The sequence below is a fragment of the Aquila chrysaetos genome, chromosome 4, assembly GCF_900496995.4.
Source record: "Aquila chrysaetos chrysaetos chromosome 4, bAquChr1.4, whole genome shotgun sequence".
In the NCBI taxonomy this organism is placed as follows: Eukaryota; Metazoa; Chordata; class Aves; order Accipitriformes; family Accipitridae; genus Aquila; species Aquila chrysaetos.
The window spans coordinates 30,099,512-30,125,381 of NC_044007.1; the positions used below are offsets into that span (position 1 = coordinate 30,099,512).

The following is a 25,870-nucleotide window of genomic DNA, read 5'->3' on the forward strand; positions in this document are numbered from 1 at the left end:
AAGCCAATTCCCTTTGGAACTGGCCGCAGAGACATCCACGTTTTACCGGCGGGGCCCCTGAGACAGAAGGGTTTCCCGCAACCCACTCGAAATTCTTTTTTTTTTTTTTATTTTTTCCTTTCCCTTGCAAACCCTGTGTTTCAGGGGCTGTCACGCACGTGCTTCGGCACCGTGGCGTTTAACTCGGCGGCCCGCAGTGAGGGGCGCAGAAAGCCCAGCTCTCCCGTGCGGGAACCGGGCTGCGAAGAGCGGGAGCAGGCGCGGCGGACGGGGACGGGGACGGGGACGGGGACGGGGACGGGGAATGGGGAGGCACAGCGCCCCCTGCCGGCGCCGCCCAATGGCGGTGCTGGCGGCGGGGAGGGGGGGGGGAGGATTGGCGGCTTCCGCGGCGCGCGGCTGTGACGTCAGCCGGGCGGCTGTCGTCGCGGAGCCGCCGCCATGGGGAAGAGCCGGGCTCGGTCGGCGAAGGCGGCGAACGTCTTCCGCATCGCCCGCAGCGGCGCCGTCAAGGCCAAGGCGAAGGGCAAGGCGCGGCCCGTCACCTCCGGGCTGAAGCAGGTGAGTGGCGCGGGGGGGGGACGACGACGGCCTGCCGGGGGGTCGGCGCGGTGGCTTCCCACCGGCGGGCCTCCGTCCCGCCGCGTCGCCCGTAGGCCCCGCGCGAGGCTTCGGCCTGGCGGGCCCGGCCGCTCCCGCGGCGTTTCCTCCGGGCCGGGCTGGCGCGGCCTTTCCTCCTGTTGGGCCTCTTCTGCGGGGCGGAGGAGGCGCTCGTGACCGACTAAGCAGGGCTGCTTTATGGACAGAACCCTTCTGGGCACAACCTTGCAAAGTACACGATTTCCACCTGAAAATTGGGCTTATATGTGGATGACATCGTGTTCAATAAGAGAAGCACGAAAAGTTTATTTGGCTGATCTCCTGCAGGCATCTGCCACATACGACTTCGAGCTGGTCGCCTTGCGGGGGGTCATTTAGAGAGTATCTAGTAGCATCTCAGGATGTCTGTCCTAGGGAATGCGATGCTAAAGACAACATCAGTAGTTCAGTGAGTTTACGTTTACAAGACCACACTTGCAGCGTCACTGATGGTGTAATTCAGGGTACGGTTTAACAAAATGGCTTGATCCAAACTGTGAGGCACAGATACTGCAAGGGGAGGTCCTGCTCCTTCCCGTCACCTTCCCGACCCCAGCCCCCTTTAGCAGGCTCCGGCCTCTGTTCCCACAGCTCTCCTTGATGCTGGCTTGGGAACTCATTGCATACCAGGTGATTCAACTTGCTAAATCAGCAGAAAAAGCAATTAAAAATGCATTTTGCATTTTTCTGTGCTGGGCTGGTGAGTTGAACAAACTTAATTATGAATGAGTGCAAAGAGAAACATTTTTTGGGTGAATAACCAGAAAGGATGGAGCCTTTTCTGATCCAGTAGCTCTTTGTCTCAGCTGTCAGGTAAAACCATGTCAGTGAGATACAGTGAACAGATCTAAGAGCGCACACTGCCATATGTTTTACTCTTAATTCCTCTTTTCCCCCTTCTTGCACCTTAGATGGGCTGTGATGCTCTGCAGACCCTTCCTGTGAGCTGATTCAACACACTAAAGCAATGGAAAAGTAAACAAGCAAAAATGATTCTGCCCTTTTTGTGTCGAGAGAGCACCACAGCCCAGAGGAGGCAGGGATTGGGTCGCGTGGCTGGGAGCGATGCAGGGGAAGAGGGATGGGGTTGATCTAAGCAAGAGTTTTCCTCTTGGTAGCAGCAAGTTGTTATACGGTATCTCCTTCTCAAACCCTGCCTCCAGCCTGAGATGTGTGATCTGCTGAGAGTTCAGCTGGTCCCTCTAGGAAGGCATCTGAGAAAAAAAGCAGAAGGTTAGTGGCTTATTGTTCTCATTAGATTTAGTTGTAGTCTGCTGGGCAGAGTTAAACAGCAGCTCTAAAAAAAGGCCCTTTCAAATTTTCTCCTGCAGGCTAAAGCCACTTGACAAGTTAATCTGGTAGACAGACAGGAATGTAACAAACTTTGGAAATAAACAACTTCATGTTGCTGGCGTCACATCTCCACTTAGTCTAGAGGGTTCTGTATAATAAAGGGAGAAACAGGTTTAAAAAAACATATTCAGGAAAAGTCAGTAGCTTATTAGGAGTAAAATTTTATTCTGTGCGTTTGAAGCTGTATTCTTTAATTCAGTAAGCCTTTGGGGATTTACTTATCATTAAGCAGTATAGGAAGATGCTCAGAAAAATTTGTTAAAATAGGTTTATTCTTTAATAGAGAAAAGCCCATTGTAACTATTCAAACAACTTTTGATATAGATACACATGCTAGCTATAGGGCCTCTTTCTATGGAGGAGTCCTGCCAGAGTAGCTGAGGATACCAGGTATTAAAACTGACTGGATCCTTTCAGCACCCCTGTGAAGCTGGAAAATGGTAACAAGCCCTGATGGGAAACCTAAGATCTTTGAAAACTGCATTGTCCACAGTCCCATCCACTCTTTATTTGAGTTAGGAGCCGAGTCTGTATTTCTCGAGTCACAATCCAGTTTATTATGAGTTAAAGTGCTAATCTGAGTAGGCTTATTTTATCAGCCTCTTGCCACTGCTTTTTTACTACTGATTCTCTTGCTCACTTAGAATAAATGGAATTGTTGTTAATGTATACACGCTCTGAAATTCTGGAAGCTTTGAAAGCAAAATGAATACGTGTCACTGTTCGTGGTTTGCTTCTGCCTGTGTAAATTGCCGAGAGGTGAATTACAGGGGTAGGCTTTGTAACAGCAGTAGGTATCCTGAAATTTGGGGTTGCCTGAAGATGTATCGGTGTGCTTCTGGAACATTTGCAATGTAATAGGCCATTATTTGGCTACGATCCTGTTCCAGACTTGGTGCTTCAGAAGCAACATGTGCTATAGCTGAGATTAGCTGAACCTTACTTTGCTGCAACGGTGAAATTTTCCCCTTTGAAAGCAAGGATCTTTGGTGAAATAACTTATGAAGGCAGACTTGGGCTAGTAAGTGAGGCTGAGGTGTCCAGGGACTACATACACATCCTGGTCTGCTGCAGCCATAGAAGATTCTTTAAATGCCATAGCAAAATCTGGTAGACATTGTTGGCCAGATCTATAGTATGAACACGTAGGAACGCAAGGTGTGATGTTGAAAGGCAAACTACTGGACGAAATTAAAAATGGTAAGATCATTTACAAATTGTATTGGGTTTGCGTGTGTCGTGGTTTAACCCCAGCCAGCAACTAAGCACCACGCAGCTGCTCACTCACTTCCTCCTGCACCCAGTGGGATGGGGGAGAGAATCAGGAAAGAAAAAAAGTAAAACTCGTGGGTTGAGATAAGAACAGTTTAATAGGACAGAAAGGAAGAAAATAATAATGATGATGATAATAATAATAATAATAATAATAATAATAAAATGACAATAATAATAAAAGAATTGGAATATAAAAAACAAGTGACGCACAATGCTATTGCTCAGCACTCCCCATACAATGACCAGTTAGTTCTCAAGCAGTGATCCATGCCCCCCACCCAGGCCACTTCCCCCCAGTTTATATAGTAGAACATGACATCTCATAGTATGGAATACCCCTTTGGCCAGTTTGGGTCAGCTGCCCTGGCTTTGTCCCCTCCCAACTTCTCGTGCCCCTCCAGCCTTCTTGCTGGCTGGGCATGAGAAGCTGAAAAATCCTTGACTTAGTCTAAACACTACTTAGCAACAACTGAAAACATCAGTGTTATCAACATTCTTCTCATACTGAATCCAAAGCATAACACTATACCAGCTACTAGAAAGAAAATTAACTCTACCCCAGCCAAATCCAAGACAGCTTGGCAAGGTTTTGGTAGTGGGAGCCTACAGGGGGTGGCTTCTGTGAGAAGCTGCTAGGAGCTTCCCCTATGTCTGACAGAGCCAATGCCAGCCGGCTCCAAGGCGGACCCGCTGCTGGCCAAGGCTGAGCCCATCAGCGACGGTGGTAGCACCTCTGGGATAACAGATTTAAGAAGGGGAAAAGTTGCTGTGGAACTGAAACTGCAGCCAGAGAGAGGAGTGAGAATACGTTGAGAGAAACAACCATGCAGACCCCCAGGTCAGTGAAGAAGGAGGGGGAGGAGGTGCTCCAGGCGCTGGAGCAGAGATTCCCTTGCAGCCCATGGGGAAGACCATGGTGAGGCAGGCTGTCCCCCTGCAGCCCATGGAGGTCCACGGTGGAGCAGATATCCACCTGCAGCCCGTGGAAGACCCCACACTGGAGCAGGTGGGTGCCTGAGGGAGGCTGTGACCCCGTGGGAAGTCTGTGCTGGAGCAGATTTGCTGGCAGGACTTGCGACCCCGTGGGGGACCCACGCTGGAGCAGTCTGTGCCTGAAGGACTGCAGCCCATGGAAGGGACCCACGCTGGAGCAGCTTGTGAGGAACTGCAGCCTGTGGGAAGGACTCATGTTGGAGAAGTTCGTGGAGGACTGTCTCCTGTGGGAGGGACCCCATGCTGGAGCAGGGGAAGAGTGAGGAGTCCTCCCCCTGAGGAGGAAGGAACGGCAGAGACAATGTATGATGAACTGACCGCCACCCCTGTTCCCTGTCCCCCTGCACTGCTCTGGGGGAGGAGGTAGAGAAAATTGGGAGCAAAGTTGAGCCTGGGAAGAAGGGAAGGGTAGGGGAAAGGTCTTTTAAGATTTGTTTTTATTTTCTCATTACCCTACTCTGATTTGATTGGCAATAAATTAATTTTCCCCAAGTTGAGTCTGTTTTGCCCATGATGGTAATTGGCGAGTGATCTCTTCCTGTCCTTATCTTGATCCAGGAGCCTTTCATTGTATTTTCTCACCCCCATCCAGCTGAGGAGGGGGAGTGATAGAGCAGGTTTGGTGGGCACCTGGTGCCCAGCCAGGGTCAACCCACTACACAAATCAAGGAAGGAACCCTTCCTGGAACTTGACTCCAGCTAAGAGGAGCTGAGGGCAGTATAGCAGGGCCTGTCTACAGCCTAGCTTTTGTTTTCTCTGTGTTCTGTTTCTGGATCACTATGGGCTCCCTTTCCAATAGAGCAAGTTTAACTGCTTTCATAATTTTCAGTTTATTAGAACATTAGTAGTACATGACTAGATCATATAATTAACAGATAAACCTACTAATATGCACGTAATGCTGGCTGTGTAAGTTGTACAAAAATGGTGCAATTTCACATGCCATTGGAATTGCTATTAAAAATACTAATGTGTGTTTTTTCTTTTCTCCCAGATAAACATTAGAAATGCTGAGAAAGTTAGCACAATAAATAAAGCATTTGCTGAAGTTCAGAAAGAAGTACAGCATCTATCAAAAGGCACTACAGCAGAACCTCAGAAGAGTCATAAGGTAATTTCCCTTTGTAAAAATCTGAGGAGGGAAATGAAAGGACTATACATGTTCAAAGCCTTATATTCTGGCTCTAAGACTGCAGGCAATTCATGCAGTTGCTTTAAAGCTATAAAACTAGCTTTATTAATTTCAGTTGTGTTGTAATGTTGAATATTCAAGTGCTACATAACTACTAAAGTAAAAAGAGAAGAGGGTGGGCAGCCAAGCTGGAGCATGCTCCCAAAACGTATTTTAAAATTATGTTGTAGCTGTTTTTTAATTTATTTATTTAAAGTTAATTCCAGCTGCAGCCGCTTGATTTGAGACTTATGTCTCAACATGGATAGACACAAAGTAAGGAAGAACCTTGCCATTCCCTACCTGAAGAACCTGATAGTGCTTTGAACCAAACAGCTCTGCCTCTTTCTGTTCCGATCCCCAAGCCTTCCTATTCCCTCACCAGATCTACTAACACCTGAAATTGCAATTTCTGTACTAGAGCTCTTCTGTAGCACTTAAGGTTCAAGACAGTGTTTCACTTGTCTTCCTTTGTCTAGTCTCTTAAACAGGGGTACGTGCAGCCTTGCGCAAGAAATAATTCACAAAATTTAATTGCTGACAAGTTCCTCTATTAACTCTTTATGCTGACTCTTTCTGGTCCTCTGGACGTGGTTTGGGGAAGAGAGAAAGTAGTGGGCCAGGATGAGGTACAGATGAATCCATCCTGGCTGTTGGGGGAAGTAGAGGGAGTTGGGAGAAGTGGACACAAGTTGAGTGTTATTTACTGTGCCTGGGGTGATCAAGTTTCTGTATCGCTGGGAGCAATACAAGTGTCAAATGCCTTAAGGAGAGGCTGAGGGAAAAATGAAATGTAGATGACAGTGCTGCCAGCACAGGATGAGGCCGAGCAAGGGTTTCAAGGCAGTTGGTGCCAGCGGCCCTGCCTCTGCTGGTTTGTTATTTCAGACAGCCAGGAATTCAGACTATACCACTGGTCCTCTGCTAGTAGGGCTACGCATGACATAATGTTGAATCCCTCAGGCTGTAATAGTATTTTCTCCAAAATTGCAAAAGTGCTGTCAAGAGCGCTTGCGAACTAAAAGCTGAGCCTATTTCCGTTTGGTCATGTATGTTACATTACTGGCATGATGCTTTGTCTTTCTCCTGCAGAATAAAGTATTGGCTGCTTATCTGTCAAGTTTAGTGAATCCTGTAATCCCCCAAATTATTGAATGATGACTGCAAAATTAGCCTAAATTAAGTATGTAAAGACAAACTAATCTTCTAGACAACAAGTATTTACTAGTGTTTTTCTTCCAAGCAGACTAAAAAGAAATTGCTTTCTACTTTAAACTGAAAGTCCTTTGTTTTCAGGTTTCCACAAATCTGGAAGAGGAACCCGCAAATGTGGATGCTGCCACAAGCCTGTTATCTCAGTTGTAATGCATAATGGACAATGAAGGGATTGCAAGAAATGAAGATCACAAATACTGATGGCTTTGTTTGTACAATTTTATTAAAAAAAATCTTGTTAATATACAAGTATTGGCACACTTTAATACAAACTACAAACAGACCTTTCCTATCATCTAGGAAAGTGGAATGTCAGAAGTCAGTGTGAGAAACTTAAAGTGCTAAAACAGAAGGCACTTCACAAAATTGGTTCACTGAAACAATTTAGCATAACTCAAGTTGATATCCTTCACTTTTCAGCTTGGCAGTGAAAGCTTCAAAATTGATTGAAAGGTTAAAAAAAAAATATAGTAAGCTTCTTGGCAGTAAAGCTTCAAAGAAAATGCTGTTAACTGTGAGCAAGAAGCCTAATCATTTTTAAAAAAATGATCAAAAGGCTATAAAGCATTTTCACTTTTCTTAGTAAAGAAAATTCCAAATAACTGGATTACACAGAGGGCACTCAGGTGAAAAAACTTGCCAGAATTTTTGATAAAAGCCCTTTTTTCTAGTTGTTGAATTTGTTTTGTGAAGTAGTTAAAGGAAGCAAAAGGAAATATACTCCCAGAGTCAGTGAACTAAGAAGTTATACATTCATTATTCAAATACTTAGGTTATGAAGAAGTCTAGAATGTTATAGTTAGAGGTAGATAAGTAGTCTGGTTGACACAATATCTAATAATTTAGTATCTGCACATCAAAGAGATCACAGACTCCTTCATTATCATCCAGGTTAAAGTTGTAGTCATCTCCGGGAGTAGGAGAGAGTCGTAAGAGAGGAAAAACTGTAAAGCAGGAATAGTTTAGTTTAAATTAAAACACTTTTGGAATATCAGCCCTATCTCATAATTCAGTATGTTTGTCATCCACTATAAGGGTTAGTCTTAATAATTAAAATGGTCTTGATAATCTGACAAGCATGCTAGGATACATACTGTGAATACCTGTATTGCCTTCAAACTAAGGCAGTAAGTGACATGTCTACATTTTTTTGCTTTGTAGTTTAAGTGAATTTGCTGAAACGGAGTGATAGCTGTGGAATATGGACTTAAATTCTCCTTCTGCAGCAAAGGAGCTCCTGAACAGCTTTTGAAACTTTCATCAGAAAGCCATTTATATTTATATTCCTTCATCTTGTTACAGTATTGCATGTATCAGCCTTCAAATATTTACCGTTTTAAGGAAGTTACCATTGTCCCTATTTTACAGATGAAAAATGGAGGCTAGCAATTTCTCTGTGCACTGCATTTCAAGCATGGACTTGAAGCCATCATTTGGGGAGGGAATGCAAGAAGAGAAGCCTCAGCCCTCATGCTGCACCTCAGGAACACTAACCTAGTGCAGATGAGCTGGGCATGCTGTACCTGCTCTGAAAATGGAAACTGTTTCCATTTCAGCAGCGTATTGGCACATTCACATAATCCCATCATGCCCCTCGGATCTTATAATTACATGGTTCTTTCTGGATAAGCCCTGAGGTCTGCTTGGAGGGCAGATAGTAGTACAGGCTGCTTACAGAGCGCAGGGCAAGAGGAACAATGCCAGCTGAGTTCACCTCTTTGCCTGCACCTCAGTGAGATAGAGCAGAGAGGCAGGGAGCATATGATCTTACTAGCTGTGGTTCAGTTCTGCACTCATGGCCACCAAGGTGCAAGAGCAGAAGTGGGTGACGTTTGTCTGTTCTGTTAGTGCATCACAGCTGGCCATGTATCAGTCTGCATGCAGGCATGTAAATATGTTCTGTCTACTCAAAGCTCCTGCAGGAAGCCTGAGGCAAAACAGAATTAAACCAGATTTTTTTTTTTTTTTTAAGGCAGCACTCTAGTCATCAGCCTGTTCTTTCTTTGTTCCTGAGTTAAGGACTGGTGAGTTACTCATGCATGTAAGTGCTTGCTGGATTAAGGCTTTCATATTTCGATTGTTAAATAAAACTGTTGCAGGGAATGGAAAGGGGAGCAAAGACAAGAATGACAAAGATAGAGGAGGCAGTACAGGGGAAAGAAGTAGTTTCATACTGACTCTTGGCATCAGATTTAACAGACACCTACTAAGAGTGCTGTTCACACAAAACCCATGCTGCTACTTGTGATTATTAGAAAAGTAAAGATGCTAAATACTTACCGTCAGAAGACATGAGTTCATCAATGATATCCCCACTGATATTTCCTGTGAAAGACAAGAGCATGTGTTTATGAAAGGCAACAATATTCGCATTAAAACAGAACTGCAAAGTACAGTATGGCTCATGCAGTGTAGGAGCTGTGGAGATAGCACACCATGTATACGTAAAATATATTCATCTTTGTATCCCTCAGTTTTTCCTGATACATTTCTCCCACTGATCCCTTATAACCCTAGAGCCATGTACAATATGAAGCTTATCTGGTGGCAGAGAAAGGTATTTTACTCAAAATGAGTTTGCTACTCAGAGCTGGCTCAGTGGCTTCATTAGGAGATAAACAGAGGCCCGTCATTTCCTCTGTGTAACTCATCAGTAACTTGGTCACAAAGAAGGGCTCAGGAAACTAATAAAAACATTTAAACAGTAACTACTGCTTCCTACCTGTGGGCTCTTCCATCTTTGCTATGTCGAATGAGTTTGGCTTTAGAATACAGTTAACATCCAGGGGCAGCAAACCCTGGTAGTCACTTGAGCTAGCTGTAGCTTGGGTGACATCTCCTGAAAGGCTGGGGTACAACACCGACTCTGGAAGGCTGGAGTAAGGAGCTGCTGGGGTTGTTGTACTGTTCTGCTGCACACTGCCGTCTACAAAGACACGAAAGGCATATTAAAACGTCTGTTACAGTAAAAGGCAACACAAAACACTTGCACCCGACTTTGTCTTTTGAGGAGAACGTGGCCAGTGTCTGGGAAGAGGTGAGAGGAGTCTCCCCCTTCCAAAGTCACAGGCGCTATTTAATCAGGACCCTCAGAAATGCAGTCTGTAACAATGACAGCATTTTCTAAAATCTTTTCCTATTACCCTACTATTATTATGAATAAAAAAAATACCTGATATTCAGGCAGTCTCTCATTGTGGCTATGTGGAAGAAGGTAAGTGACCTTGTGCACAAAAGCTGGAACTGGTGCCTGTATTATCTGTCTCATTAAAAGGCACATGTTCAAATCATGTCCTCCGTTAGAGGTTGGCAATTTCATTCCATACTGCATTTCTGGAGAAGCACCTCAGAATAATTAACAGGATCACATCCAAAACCTGTTTGGTATAAGATGATAAGCTACAAGGGAAGAATGTGTTTCACCAGACAGAAGACAGAAGAAGAAGAAGAGGGTTCTCTCTAACCTCTTGAGAGCTGTTGGTAAGCCCTTGGGATAGTTCCTTAACAGACAGATGCTACGCTATGCAAATTCTTGATCTTTCCTTTATCTACCATCTTTTCTAACAGTTTCTTCTTTCCCTCCAGTTCCGTACCTCCCCCACCCATCTGAAGTAAGAAAAACCCTGGACCCACCTGATGGCGTGTCCGCAACTGATGTTTGCGGTAACTCTTGTCCTTGGTTCAGATCATGTTGTTCTGGTGGATTTTGAGGAGCTGTAGCAGGTTTAAGGGGAGTCGCTGGAGCTGCAGGCTGACATGGGGGCTGTGCAAGGTCATCGGGCGGAGGAACTGGAAATACCATGGGCTTGGAGGAGCTTGATTCTTTATTTATAAGCAGCACATGGATAGGTCCTGAACTACTTTTAAGATTTATCTGGTATTTCTTCTGTCCATTCTGTCCCTGTTAAGTTGGTATATTTTGAAAGTTACCGTTCCTTGAGAACTTGGAACTTTACAAAGCATAACAGTAACTGCATAGCCTTATTTCCCACAGAAAGTAATGAAGATGTTTGAACAGAATTCTCAAACTGATGCAGAAGATAAATACAGCGCTCTTCTAGTTAGATCGCTAGCAAGAGCTAAGAATTGGCACAAACTTAACAAATCATACTCAAGAAAAAAGAAAAAATTAAACTAATACGTGTGATCTAATAAAAAAACCAAACCCAAACCAGATTACAAACCTGTAATGTATTTACCTGACCAGAACACAGTTACAGAGGACACAAATATACAATTCTTTGAAGTGCTTAACTAAATCTTGAATTCAAGTTACATGAGACTTATAGCAGGGCTACATCTTATCAATAACAACGATAAATAATGATTTCTGTACATTTACATCTCTTCCTTTTAAATGGAGCTTCAGAATGGTCTTGTTTGGGACCAAGCATCCTAAAACAGTTGGATATCTCACCCAGACGGAGTGAGCACAGGATCATGAGTCAGTAGAAACAATTTCTCAGCTGACTTGCCAGGCCTTCTTTTGGCAAGTTACTTAAGCAATACAGCTAGGACTAACTTCCCCTAGCCCAGTCTCAGTGAGACCACTGACTCTGCAGTGGCTAATTCAGCAAATAGGTTTTCAGCAAGTATGTTATAGAAAAAATGAGGATGAGAAAAGTGGGAAAGGAGCCTCGGGGAAGGGGACCCAAAACAAAAACATCCAATTTGAGCTTGGTGATGAAGACTAAGATCAGCTGTTTTAGTCCTTGACAAAAAGCCAAAAACCCCACCCCAATATCACAGCTGCTAACTTTGGTCCCACAGAGAACCTTACCATTGCCTGAACTGATTTCAGCAGAGACGGATAAAGATAGTACCACTGATCAGCTTCATGGTTCTAGCTTTGGATGCTCTTACGATATTAGACTGTGCTTAGCCTCACTAAAAATAGCTTGTGAAACTTCTCAGGTGAATTTCAGCCTTCTACAAGCATAGTGGCTATCACGCTTCATACAATGCTCTCTCCCAACTATGTAAACCCTATTTAAAACAGAGCACTGCAACAAAAAAAAAAAAATCAAAGAGGGACAGAGGTAAGTAATTTGGCCTCCTGCTTTAATCTTGCCCATTTAAGCCTTTTGGCTAAAGCAAGACTGCAGTCTGTTTCTCTATCCAGTCTAGTACCATGAGACTAAACATAAACTAAATCTAAACAAAACCTGCAACTAAATCTAAAGGGCTTTTTCGTAAGAGATCTGTTTTAACAATACAACAGAGAAACTGACACATAAAAGTCACTGCTAATAAGTTCTAAAGGGAATTCATGACAATTATGCCTAATTTGGAAAGTTGCAACATTTAAAAGCATGACAGAAGAAGAGAGGGCAAAGAAACTCACTACTATATCTTGTTTTTAATAGAAGACAGAGTTACCATTAGTCTATCTAGGTGTACAAACCCCACTTTTTCCCCACCCAGCCTCTCTTTTCTCAACTGAAACCATCTTAATTTTTATTTCTTTCCTCTCTTGCACACAGATAGAGATAAACCCTTCGCTCTAATGTAGCTCTTCTTTTCCACTGTCCCTCTAGAACACTTAGGTAAACAAGAAACCAGTACATACCATTTCGGGTATAGGTACTTCTAACTGTGTACCACAAGGTGCTTGAATTGCTAGAAGTGTGTCTCCTGGTTAAATAGCAATTTTTAAGAAAGTGTTAAGTGTGCATATTTTTCTTAAGTCTTGCAAGGTATCCACTCAAATGAGATATGGTAATTCTCTAAGGCCACTTAAAATACTGCATAATTCTAGCATAAATAAACTTGTGGTGGGACTTGCAGAGTTCCTGTAAGATCCAAGTATATAGCATAATATAAACCACAGAATTCCAGTACTTAGACCATAGTTGCAAGAACCTTTTCTCATAGTGATACCAGATTTACCACTTCCTTTACCTGTTTGTTACTGTCCCCAGATCTCCTAGCTGTATACTTAACGTGAGGTGAAAAAATTTAATTAGTTTCTTTTTCAGCTAAAACAGCTCTCCGGTCCAGCTCACTTTATGGCTTTGAAGAATGGTGGCAGTACAGAAAGATTTAACAGAAGGAAGAAAAGGTATTAATGATCGTCTTCAGTGCCAGCACTTCCAAGTGTCTAAGCTTACAGTTTCTGCAGCATATGCAACTAGGGTGTAACAGCTGACTATCAAACTCACCTGTAGCTTACTATGGACACTAAAACGTATTGGTTGAAGTCAGAAGATCACAATTACATCAACAGCACTGGCACAACCTGCCTTACACTGCAGGTCACTCACCTACCTGCACATCATTTCCCCTCTGTCCATAACTTGGAATAATGCTTTTCCTTCTCTCCTCCTAAGAGACACTTACATGAAGTATTTACTACGTGACTGGCATACTAGATGCCTCCATATTTTGTAATGACTAACTCTTCAGTAACAGCTTAGTTTTGTTGAACTCCACAGTAGTTGTCCAATCTTGCATTTTTATGCAAAAACAAACCCAACCTTCCTTGTGGCAAAGAAGAGATGGTTCTGAGCCTAGCTGGAGGCTGAACAAGTCTTCCCTTGGGTACCCCAGGATCAGGAGAGAATGTCAAGGGAAGTAACTTCTTTGCAGGACAAACAGGGGATCAGGCCCAGTCAGCATGCGTTTATGAAAGGCAGGTCCTGCTTGACCAACCTGATCTCCTTCTATGACCAGGTGACCCGCCTTAGTGGATGAGGGGAAGGCTGTGGATGTTGTCTGCCTGGACTTTAGTAAGGCCTTTGACACTGTCTCTCACAGCATACTCCTTGAGAAGCTGGCGACTCATGGCTTAGACAAGTGTACTCTTTGCTGGGTGAAAAACTGGCTGGCTGGATGAGCCCAGAGGGTTGTGGTGAATGGGGTGAAATCCAGCTGGCGGCGGGTCACAAGTGGTGTTCCCCAGGGCTCAGTATTGGGGCCAGTTCTGTTTAGTATCTTTATCAATGATCTGGATGAGGGGATCAAGCGCACCCTCAGCAAGTTTGCAGATGACACCAAGTTGGGAGGGAGGGCTGATCTGCTCAAGGGTAGGAAGGCTCTACAGAGGGATCTGGACAGGCTGGATCAATGGGCCAAGGCCAACTGTATGAGGTTCAACAAGGCCGAGTGCCGGGTCCTGCACTTGGGTCACAGCAACCCCACGCAGCACTACAGGCTTGGGGAAGGGTGGCTGGAAAGCTGCCTGGCAGAAAAGGACCTGGGGGTGCTGGCTGACAGCCGGCTGAGTAGGAGCCAGCAGTGTGCGCGCGTGGCCAAGAAGGCCAATGGCATCCTGGCCTGTATCAGAAATAGTGTGGGCAGCAGGAGCACGGAGGTCTCCCTGTACTGGGCACTGGTGAGGCCGCACCTCGAGTGCTGTGTTCAGTTTTGGGCCCCTCACTACAGGAAAGACATTGAGGTGCTGGAGCGTGTCCAGAGAAGGGCAACCAAGCTGGTGAGGGGCCTGGAGCACAAGTCTTATGAGGAGTGGCTGTGGGAGCTGGGGTTGTTTAGTCTGGAGAAAAGGAGGCTGAGGGGAGACCTTATCGCTCTCTAGAACTACCTGAAAGGAAGTTGTAGCGAGGTGGGTGCTGGTCTCTTCTATCAAGTAACTAGTGATAGGATGACAGCAAATGGCCTCAAGTTGCACCAGGGGAGGTTTAGATTGGACATAAGGAAAAATTTCTTCACCACAAGGGTTGTCAAGCACTGGAACGGGATGCCCAGGGAAGTGGTTGAGTCACCATCCCTGGAGGTATTCAAAAAGCGAGTGGACAAGGTACTCCAGAACATGGTTTAGTGGGCATGGATGATGGTTGGACTTGATGATCTTGAAGGTCTTTTCCAACCTAAATGATTCTATAATACTATCTGCAATTTTTGTCAATTTCTTCAAACCTCCTCTGCAAAAGCAATCTTTTTGATTTAGCAGCAATGCCCCATCTTTCAACTTCAGCTAGCTCCATTCATATATAGCATCATCAGGAGCTCCCTGTGGCCACAGCTGCCACCAGAAAATGTTATGAGGTTTCGACCTGCCTCGTCTTTCTGGTGGGTTGGACCAACATGTCCTGTCCCTGGTGCCATTAACAGCCTAAGGCAAGCTGCTGCAAAGTGTGAATACAGAAAAAGACATCAAAACCCAGTACTCCAAAAGCAGCTGAGCTTCCGTTTTACACAATCTGTGACTACAACTAGAAAATGCCAGAACTTGCTAGTGATGAACATTATGAGAGGCATCTACTTAGTACTGATCACTATTGCTTAGTACTGATCACTACTGAATACTTCTAAATTCAAAATACTTCTAAATTCAAAATACTTCTAAATTCAAAATACTTGCAGGGAAAAGCAGGATAATTAGCAAGTTAGTTTTCAAGCGGAAGATCAGGAAATCCCTCACTGGAAGAAATACAGCCTAGCAGCAACTTACCATTGAAGCAGTTGCAGATATCTTCATGGGTGACATATGAAAACGTAATTTATGTCAAGGAACATTTTTCTTAAAGCAACATGAAACTGGTATTTGTTGCCCTTTAAAAGAAGTTTGTCCAAACTGAGCCTAAACTATAAACTTATTGCTGTTACTCAGAGGTGTAATCAAGGCATGATTTTTGGCTTTCAGAATGTCTAGTTAAAAATAGCAGAGTTCTGTTTTTTAAAGGAAAAAAAAAATCTGTATCTGTGAAGAAAATCGAAAAAGAAAAAGGTTGTGTAGCTTGAATGAGCAGAGAGTCTTCTAAAAAAGAACATGTAAAATCTTGTTTTGAAGAATACCATTTACCTCACTAACTTGACACTGTAGGACTCAAGTAAGTATCAGGACTTCCCAGAATCACTCAAAAAAATTGCCAGAGGGGACTTGAGAGTTCATGTGCCATCCCATTCCCCTGCCTCAAGGTAGGATCAACTGTTAAGACATTCCAGACAGACATCTGACTCCCCTCTCCTGGAAAACCTCCAGTGATGGATATTCCACCATCTCCCTGGGGGGGTCAATTCCAGTGCTAGCTCTCCTAAAGGAGAATTACTCCTAACATCTAACTTCAATCTCCTTTGCTACAAAATCCATTTTACAAGAACAGTTTCTGTAGAGCAACTCAAGTAATTTTTAAGTACTTATCACTGGTGCTATAGATAAGAAGGGCACTTTCCTGCTCCCAATCCCAGGTGTCTATTTGCTCAATATCTTGCAAGACAGCTAAACACATGGTTACGAGCAGTGTAGCTGGAACCCTCTGCTCATGGGGTATTTACACACAGGATTTTTTTCCAGTTTCAAACCCAACAAGCTTCAGGACTTTGTCAACTCAATTTATCTTTGGGCGATAGCTTAATCTTTTCAAGAAAAGGAAGCAACACAAAAAAAGATTGATGTAAAGCACTGGTAAGAAAGTATATATTCAAGTGCCAGAAAGCAATACAATTAATTTAAAATAAGACACCAGGATTATACTATGGACTTTAAAATTACTGCCATACATATATGTGTGTGTATATATATACATGTGCTAAATTATTTTCAGGTTACCCATCATACAGTCACAGAAGTTAAAAAGTCATGTAAATAAGACTTGTATTTTCTTTCTTTTTGAACCAAAACCAGAAAAAATACTTGCCTTTCCACACTTCTGGATAAAAGGGACTACATTATGCTTTACCTGTTACCTACACTTTAACTGTTGCTTTAATTCTAGTTCCAAGATGCACACAATTAATTTAAAAGGATATTGGTGGTTTGTAGAATCATCCATGACATTCTTGATACTTTGCTGAAGCCACAGTTTCTGCTGATCCAATTCTTTTTCTTTAAGTTCTAGATCTTCAATTTCAGCTTCCAGATACCTCAGCCTGTCTATGACTTCTTTCGTATTGCACCCAGCACCTACTCCTCTTAAAAAGGCATAAGGATTCATGAAACCACAAGTGAAAATCTAAAGCAAACACGCAAAGATCATTTCAACATTTTGAAAATCTACTAATATTCAATATGAAGGAAATGAGCGTTTACCCTCCCAACAGTGTTTTAACAGAAAAATGAAAATTCTTAACTTCAGATCAAATTTAGAATTCCCCTCTACTGAAATTTATTTTATTTTGGAATGTAGTTTTTTTTCTGCATTGGAGATGGTTTGCAGGCCCTTCCTCTTTCCCCTCTAACTCTTAGCTTGAGCTTCCACCTCCAGTGACCCTAGAGAAAATAGGCATGGACAACAGGAGTGTAGCTGGGTGAAGACAGTGTGTCCCAATACTCCTCCAGATTAATCTACAGTAAATTTTCAACTATAAGTGCTAGTTATAAAGTAGCACTACAAGTTTTCTGCAAGTTTCTCTCCTGTATGCTTTAAACTTAATTTTAGGTATCAAAGATGCAAGTTAAAGGGAAGACAAGTAAAGTTCATTTGCAACTTTACCGTAATTCTAAAATGTCGTATTGCTCATTGATGAACGTAATGTTAATTTTACGGTGTCACATCTAGTCAGGAGAAGTGGAAAGAGGCAATTTTTATTGCTCTTGAGCACGTGAAAATTTGCAGAATTGACATGGCTTACTTCCACTGAATGCTGTTTTTTGACTTCTTCTCAATGAGATCAATCCCCTCCAAAACATTGGTGATATCATAGATCCTTCTCTTCTGCCTCACAGCAAGGGTATCAGCAGCCTGTCAAGAGAACAACAACAAGTATCAGCAACTTGCATGCTGAGGGCAAAAGACAGTTAAGCCATTCCCTTGGAAAAATGCCAGCTAACATCATTCTGAAGGGAGAAGGTTCAGCTCTTCAAGAGTCAGATGCTCAATCATGAATTCAAAAGCTCAGCACCTGCACGTAGTGCTACGAAGCATGCTGAGAGGAGTCACCTCTCTGAAGGCCAGCAGGCCTACCCTCATCAGAGAAGAGAGTTCACATGTGTTGCAAAGACCGTGTTTGGTATTTGGAGCATGTGCTATTCAACTGCACGGAGGAGCTTGCAATGCTTTTTTTGGAAAGTAGGAGAAAGAAGGGAAGGCAGACAGCAATGGCCTGCAGTGGAGCAAACCTCTGAAGCTAACGATGTATTAAGTTTATCATTCCTTCCGCTGACACTGGAGGTACTGCAGTCTTTGTTTGGATTAAACTGTGCCGGGATACGAAATGACAGGGCTGTAATTTCACAAAGTGGCTGAAGGAGAGCTGCAATACTTCAAGACAGCATCATCCTCTAACACTTCACGGCATGAATCTGCCTCACAGCGTACCTGGGCTCGCTCAATCTGTCACGCGGAGTACCAAGAGCCGTTTCACAGCCACCAGGACCCAGGTACAGCTCACAGGGAGGCTCGCTTCTGTCACGCTATCACTTTTACATTACAACTGGCTATGCTGTGTGTCTGTGTGCTGTCACAGCTCAGCACTCAAAGCAAAGCAGAGCGTCAGGCAGAGGAAACAGTCTGCTTCATGTCGTAATTCTCTCCATGGTGACTTTTACGTACCTGATGCAAAGACTTAAGATAAAATAAGCAAAGTTGAGCGAGTTGTGCCTTCCACACTCTCACCTCTTTGATGCTGTAAAGTGGCTCAAGTTCAAAGAATATTAACCAAAAGGAGAGAAAGCAAAGAGGAGTCCGATTCTGTAACTACTCAGGACACTCAAGATACAACGATTACAAGGGATTATACGTATTAAATCGATTAAAAGAAAAAAGGAAGAAAAATAAAGAGAAGGATAGCTGGCAAAGACTTCTGCATCCCAAATTTGAACTAATGGGTAAAGCCAACGGATTTCCACTATAGGCACATAATGATTTATTTCAGTTTGTCCAATCTATTAAATTGATGCTTTTAGTAAAGTTGCCTGTATGAAGAGTACAACCTGACACAACCACAAATAGGAAGGAAAACCAAATCCATTTTACAGCAAAGTCCGTATAACTCCTTTAACAGTATTTTCTGAACCATAAAAAACCTCACTAATCTTCCAAAGAAATGACATTTTCCTACTAGAAAGTTAATTACTAGAACTCAGTAGTACAGTTTTTTTTCTGCTAGTGAAGTAATATTAAAAGGAAAAAATGAAAGAATGGAGATTAAAAATAATACTCTTAATAGCCATGAAGTATAAACACTGCTCTCTCTCCTTGACAGTGATGTACCTACTAAACACTGTTTCTACTGATACGGTTATCAACATTTATCTTTTGTATGGTCTTCTGTAGCAGTCTGTTAAAATCTTTTCCTATCTAACAAAACAGAATACATACAAATACATATACAGTGCACACTTTAGTTCTCTCCAAGGAAACAGGCACTTCAATCACTTGTATCAGCAGGCATGCGCCTGCTATCTTAACCTGCTATTTTTGCTGCCTGCATACACGCTGTTTCCGACTGCGAGAGAAGACTTCAAAACCTAGGAAGTGACAAAATTGATGCTGTCTGTGCAATGTTTAATCAACACCCTGTACATTTCACAGTCTTCAGAGGCACAATTCCTACAAGCTCCCCACATTATTCAGTGCAAGAATGGACAGCACACACTTAATCGGCTGCTAGTCAACATTCTGCTTTTTTCCCATTGCTCTATGTATGGACCTAGGACTTATTCTACCACTCATGGTTTGAACGATGAAGAAACTGCTCTGGACACAGATTTCATTACCTCATGAGATTTTCCAAAAGGCCTGTCTGTTCAATATATAGTGTATTTCATATGCCCAAAGCACAGCTCCCATTAACACCAGCAGTGGAGATTCACCACTGCTGCAAACCAGGCTCCAGCACCCCAGGTTAGAGACTGTGAAAAGGAATGACACAGTTACATATGCATTTGGCTTGACTGGCCCTGTATATAATTCAATCACAGCTACAAAGTCCAACTACTTACAACAAGAATTCCAACAAAGAAGTCAAACGGGCCAGTCTGGGAAGTTTAATCCAGACAGTCACTAGCTTTCTGGTGCTGGTCTTGTAACCTAATTATCTTCTCAAAATTTTATGGGGTGTTCCACAGATATTTTAAAAAACAATTGAAAAGTTCCTGCTCAACACTCTAGCAGTTACCGATATGACACCTTCTTGTTGGCACATGGCTCAGAAATTAAGCTCAGGCGTTCAGTTCCTCCACACAAACCACGCACTAATGACTTCAAGAATTAAAAGAGCCTCCTGAGATAAATCTCCTGTTGTAAAAAACACTTTTAAAACTCATAATTTCTCAGCCTATGTCAAATGGTTGAAGCAGATCCAGCAGCACAAGAAAGGGACATCTACCACAATGGCCCTGCTAACATGGTCAGATGTAGCTTCCACACTCCTTCCCCTGAACCATTTGGAGTTCCTTCATAAAATCTTTTTAATGTAAAGCTGCTGCGCCCTAGTCATTCCTCCTAGTATCTCTTCATACTTTGATTAAGTACATATCCAAGACAAGCACTGTATGAGTGTCTCAAAAACAAGTTCAGAACTAGAAGAAAAACATCTAAGTGCAGGGCTTCGGTTCCACGTGCATGCAGATCATGCAACTTCTGGAATACAGAAGGCATGCTGTTCAGCACAGTTTCAGCTGCACGCATGCTCACACACACAAAACCCTGCCCAGAAATAAAGCAACCAACCAGAAAAAGGGTAATCTAGAGTTTGGGTGCATTCTCACACAACTTCTTCTTTGCTCCCTGGGAGCTGACAAAAGGTAGTGGGAATCATCAGCTGCACACTCACTGCATTAGCACTGAAGAGCAGAGGAATTCGCTAGAGCACCGTGGCACAGTCATAACCGAGAGGCTTAACAAAGCAGAACGGCCAGCAACACCTGCTTGCTCTCCATGTGTCAAAGGAAAGAGGTCCTGCATCTTCCGGACTGTGCCCGTAGCAGATGACAACATCTTCTTCCCAAGAGGACTGTCAACGGTTCGGTGGGGGTTTTAAACTGAACGGTGTGCTTGGCAACCTGTACGTAAAAGTACTGAGCATCACTGCACGCAAAAAGGTTAAAGGAATGTAAAATTTAATAGATAACGCTTTTTCTTCTTCTGTGGAATAGGGCAAGTATAAGCCAGTTGTTTTTTGCTCCTAATCAATAAATTTCTAAAGGTAGCAACAAAAAAGTAGGTTTTAGAGTACCTGATGTTTTGCGCTGATTATCAGAAACACTGCTCAACTTTGAGTACAGCAGGGATGGCATTCTGCTAGAAACCAAGCCTATTTAAGAAATCAAGGCAGAAGCAATTGTATGCTACTGAAGAGAAAGAATCATGCTGTTTTGGGAGTCATTTCAGATGGGTTATCCCTTATCCACTCATCTTGCTCTTTTTCTTTCTTCCCTGCGATTCGTGGGTTGCTGCATATAGGAACTTTCTTTTCTTTCCCTTCCATCTCAACCCTTAACATCTTAAGCTTATTTCCATAACTAGATTTGTTTATACAGGGTTATTCAGGGACAATTACGCAATTATTTGAGAAGAGCTGTTTAATTTTAAAGTAAGCACTGCAGATTTAAAATTCCAAGTAAAGAAAACCCTCACTTCTACTCCTGCAATTTGTCAGGTATTAGCAGAGAAGTGTCTAGCACTAAAACATTTCCAAAAAAATTTCAGCATACAGAACTCCCAGGGCCCCCTGCACCGTGAGAGTGAGGAACCATGCCCACACATAAGACGATGCACCACTTCTGCTTCACGATGGGTTAGCACGCGCATCCCGAAGCATCCTCTTAACTATAATTACAGATGTATCCAAAGATCACCAGGAAATGAGCTATAGAACAGCTTTTCATTCTCAATTGCTAAATCACAAAGCTACAAGTATGCTTAATGTTTCCAAGTTGTATTTTCTTCACAGTGTGCTCCTGGTTTTGCTACAGAAATACTGTTCAGCAGCATGACATCAGACGGTTAATATCTGTCAGTAGAGAGACATCTGAAGATGTTCACTACATTAATCATTTCTTGGAACGCTCTGTTCCGTTTCAAGACCATCCTGTTCTTCAGTTCCCTGAGCATATCGACATAACGCGCATGCTGGTTTTCATTTTTCCTGAGATACGTGGCTTATTTATGAGAAATACTGGTTACAGAACGTACATTCTGACTCACTATTTATGAAAGTACCAACGATTTATTCACTTCAGTTAGTATTTACTTCCAACAAACAGTATCCTGTAATTCAGAAACCAGTCTCCAATAAAGGTCTTGAGCAGAAATGTCTATGACTTGTTGCAATGCCCGTTTACCTTGCCCTGCTTATCAACCCTTCCACTCCCTCTGGGTGGTTCCCTTCTTACAAAAGGGAATGAGAAACATCATCCCACCCCTCTACACAGCCCAACTTTATTGTGCAAATTCGTCCTCTTTGGGTCTTTAAGCTAAGCTTTTTGGCCTGTTGTCTTACAAACCGAGTACGTTTTGCTTCTCAAACTGACCTGGAAGATGTTGCAGCACATGACAGATAATAAAGTAAGCTGCACAACAATCCGCAAGATGTGGACAGCTTAGTTCCGTTTTACTGAAGAAAGAGGCAGTTAAATACAAAGAAGTTCATCAACGTGTACAGACCACAACACAGCTAAAGGAGTATGAAACCAATCCAGTATCCTTCCTAGTTCACCCTGAAGTTTCACTAGCCACTGTAACACCGCTGAAGTGCTTGTTCTCTGAACAGAGATGCACAAATCAGAGAGCACCGCTCACCTCCTGTAGCCCACTAAGAATAATCAACAAGGTCAACGTTCCAGAAAGGACTTCAAGTAACCAAAGCACCAAGACAGCCTCTTACTGCACTTTGCTTAACTCCTCAGCAGTTTGCCAAGGACCTTAACCAGCCGGGAAAAAATTCACCTTCGCCTCGACGCACCGCGCACGCCGACAGCCCGGCGGGCCCGAGCAGAGCCCCAGCCCCTCAGCCGGCGCGGCAGCACGCTCCAGGGAACCGGCAAGTGGGACGCCGCGCCAAGGGTCCCTCCCGAGACGGAGCGACCTCCCAGCACCCGGACCTGGCGCAAGGCGGGAGAGTCCCAGGGCCTCGCCGGGGGAGTCCTGCCTCCAGCCGCTGCGCTCTGACGCCTTCGCACCTCAGGGGCGGCAGGCTGCTGAAGCGGGAGACGATGATTTGCCACCCACCCCGCCAATTAAGTGTCTTTTATATACGCAAAAAAAGTACTAAAAAGGCAGCGGTCTGTTTTTCCCTTGCTAAAAGGATGTCGAGGGGGACGGGTGAGAAACAAGTTTAACTAACGGCCCGTACACTCCGTCAGCGTGCAGAGCAACGCAGCAGAATAAAAAAATAAACAAACAGTCCCCCGCCAGTGAACTACGTTTTACGATGCACGGAAACCATTCCACCCTCTTCAAAAAGGGCCGGAGCGCGTACTTCAGCCGGCCGCGGCGGCTGTCAGCCATCACCGGGCAGCCGCAGCCCGTCAGCGGCCGGGGCACCCCCCGCCGCCCGGGGAGGGAGGGAGGGAGCAGGCGGGCGGCCCGGGCCGGCCCCCGCGCTGCACCGCCCTCCCGGCAGCGCGGCGGGGCCGTGCGCGCCGGCGAGGCCCGGCGAGGCCCGGCGGTGCCCGGCGGTGCCGCGGGCGCCGTGCCACCCCCCCCCCCGCCCCCAGGCCGCCGCCATGGCGCCGCCGCCCCGCCCCGCCCCGCCCTCGCACCGCTTTGAGGTCCAGCACGCCGTCCTTGGCCTCCTGCAGCAGCGACACGAACTTGGTGGTCAGCAGCCCCAGGCTCTTCTCGTGGCGGCTGCTGCTGCCGCCCCCGCCGCCCGCCGCCGCCGCCTCGGCCGCCGCGGCCATGCCGCCAGCGGGGCCGCCCCGCCGCGCCACGTGTCGCGACCGCTGCAACGGCCCGAGCCCGGAACGGAGCCCCGGCCCGAGGCCTGCGGCGGGAGGGGCGGCGCCGCAGGAAGTGACGCCGCCGCCGTTGCCTGGACACCGGCATGTTTCGGCCGCGGGGGGCGAGGGGGCTGCCCGCGGGGAACGGGCCGTGCCCGCCCCTCGGGGCTGCGGCTGCGGCCGCGGGGCGGGTGACGGGGTCGGCCCAGGGCCCGTCCCCCCGCGGAGGCCGCCGGCCGGCAGAGCCGGGGCGGGAGGGGCGAGCCCGCGGCACGGAGAGGAATTACGCGTGGCTGCGGCGGGCCGGGCCCGGCTTTCGGTGGGGCTGCCCCGGGGCGGGCGGCGCAGGCCCGAGCGCCTGATGCGCCCCGCAATACGGTAGCACCTCGTCGCTCGATTTACCGTTTGCACTCGATATAAAAACCCACTTAGATTAATTATAAACGGTGTTCTCACAGGGCCCGAGGGGGACGCGGGACACGCTGCTGGTCTGGCGAGAGTCACCGGGGGTTTAGGATGCTTTCCTGGTCCCTTGCACTGGTGTCCAAATGTACGCGTTCAGGTACGCCTCTTTCCCTCAGTTACCACCAGACAGAAGTAGAGAAGCTTTTAAGTCCACACAGCATAAGTGTTCAAGAGATGCACTTCAAGAAAGAAATGCTGTGGGGAAAATACCCTCGGGTACCCCATCACACGAGGCAGTGGAGCATGTTATGACAGGACATTACACAGAATGTGCTGTGTCACTCAGGAGCTGTACGCCTTCATAGCCAACAGCACGTTCAGGGTAACACATGTATGCATAGGAGCAAACAGGTCCTTGAATTCCATCCCTCCTGGTCTCGGGTAACGCAGGAACTTCATGACTGATTATACATTCAGTATTGATTTAAACAGATCCATTACCTTGTCCGGAAATGAAAACAAAACAATCTAATAACGGAATCGGTTTTAAATTGCCATTAATGCAGGAGAACGTGCCTTGCATTTGACAAGCTCAGAGTTCACATTTCATTTTTTTTAATTATTTATTTTATACCTTTCAGTAATGTCAGGCTGAAATTTATCCCTGTGAATAGGTAAATTTGGCACAGCTTTGACCTACACCGTATTATTTTATAATTTTGAAGATAGAAATCACTTAAATATCTATTGAAATCAGAAAATAGTTTCAGAATGAAAACTTTGGAGGAAAAGCTCTGAGCCAATATTAATAAATGGAATCAGGGTTAAGAGTAAGTTCTTTGACCTTCCTGGTGCTTTCCAGGTATTCAATTACTTCACCCAAAGTGTAGCTTGGTCAAATAATAAGCCAAGAAAAAAGAAGTGCCCAAGGAAACACTTGATCAACATAACAGAAAAGCACTCTGAAGTGGTGCAGCCTTTTTGCACCAGTAATATCCATTTAAATACTACAGAACAGCTTTCCAGGTGAGCATTTCCTCACATAACATGGCTTCTGAAGAAGCAGGAGCATGTAGAACACAAGGTGAGAATGAAAAGTCATTTTCTTCTGCATTTAGGTAACAGTGATATATTTGTATCAGGGAATCAAGAGGGATGGCAGCAGACCAATTGATTAGGCTAATTTTAAACTTCACAGCAAAACTTACTAGACTGGCATTCATTAACCCCATTGTGCTGAGTTGGTTCTTACACCTTGCTAACCATTACCATGAATTTTTGCATATTATCAACTCTTAGCACACATTCAAAGCAGTCAGTCCTTAACAGCTATATCCTACCTTAGCTGGGGGTGTACAGTGGCACAGAGCAGATGCCTCCTCATTAGCGCTGACAACTCCAGTCCTTGCTGGTCTCAGGGGCCAGGTGCAGGAACTCTGGATGCAGGGAGCCAGCACTGAAGCGGGTGTCTGCTTTCTGTCTCCTCCCACAAATTTGGGAGCTTGCCACTTTATAGGACCGTGCAATCTCAAGGCAATGTTACTGTGCCAAGTGGGGCGGGGCTGTTGTTTTCCCAGCCACTGCAGGTGCCTTATTCAGTTGTTGGCTGTTTTTTTTTTAAATTTTGCTTTGCTGCTGCTTCCTTTCTTAAAGCAAAAGCAATCTGTTCCCAGCTCTCAAGGTTGTGCTTTCTCAAGGACCAGCCACTGACCATCAGTGAGTTGTTTTTGCTGCCGTGGCCTCTGCTTTCAACTTGTGCCCATGTTTTCAAGGCCTTTGTTACATCCCACACTTAAGCTGCTCTTCATAACAAGAGGCAGCTGGTATGAAGCTCTGGTTCACACAGCAAGTTCTCATAACAAGTTGATAACAAGCCCAACAGCCCTTGCACAGTTAGCCAAAGGCCAGGGCCTTTTGCTGGCACTAGCGCTTTTACTGGGCTGCTGGGCACAAAAATGCATATACAGTTATGCTGTATCAGTGCGCTTATGCCTGGGTTCTTCCGAACAAGCTGATGGTAAAGTCGGCTTAGCGG

General features: G+C 44.8%; 2 protein-coding genes and 1 long non-coding RNA gene across 6 annotated transcripts; 2 read left to right on the top strand and 1 right to left on the bottom strand.

The window, feature by feature from the left end:
• Positions 1 to 399: 399 nt before the first annotated feature.
• On the top strand, positions 400 to 6,891 carry RBIS (ribosomal biogenesis factor). Its single transcript, XM_030011093.2, has 3 exons — positions 400 to 561; positions 5,256 to 5,372; positions 6,729 to 6,891. The coding sequence occupies exons 1-3, from the start codon at positions 442 to 444 to the stop codon at positions 6,795 to 6,797; spliced, it is 306 nt and encodes a 101-aa protein (XP_029866953.1). The 5' UTR covers positions 400 to 441; the 3' UTR covers positions 6,798 to 6,891.
• On the top strand, positions 577 to 3,964 carry LOC121233234. The gene is made up of 3 exons (XR_005932165.1): positions 577 to 1,048; positions 1,551 to 1,872; positions 3,926 to 3,964. It is a non-coding gene; the product is annotated as an uncharacterized LOC121233234 (long non-coding RNA).
• On the bottom strand, positions 6,853 to 25,384 carry E2F5 (E2F transcription factor 5). 4 transcript variants are annotated; one of them, XM_030011091.2, is made up of 10 exons: positions 23,251 to 23,336; positions 20,413 to 20,550; positions 17,178 to 17,287; positions 16,356 to 16,517; positions 15,058 to 15,101; positions 12,217 to 12,281; positions 10,281 to 10,548; positions 9,370 to 9,573; positions 8,928 to 8,972; positions 6,853 to 7,591 (listed from the first exon to the last, which is right to left on the bottom strand). In XM_030011091.2, exons 2-10 carry the CDS (start codon positions 20,425 to 20,427, stop codon positions 7,482 to 7,484), a joined length of 1,023 nt encoding a protein of 340 aa, XP_029866951.1. In that variant the 5' UTR covers positions 20,428 to 20,550; positions 23,251 to 23,336; the 3' UTR covers positions 6,853 to 7,481. The 4 variants fall into 4 exon arrangements, with proteins under 4 accessions (XP_029866951.1, XP_029866952.1, XP_029866950.1 ...); XM_030011092.2 differs by lacking the exons at positions 20,413 to 20,550; positions 23,251 to 23,336 and adding an exon at positions 25,176 to 25,384; XM_030011090.2 differs by lacking the exon at positions 20,413 to 20,550 and having other exon boundaries at positions 23,251 to 23,485.
• Between the last annotated feature and the right edge of the window lie 486 nt (positions 25,385 to 25,870).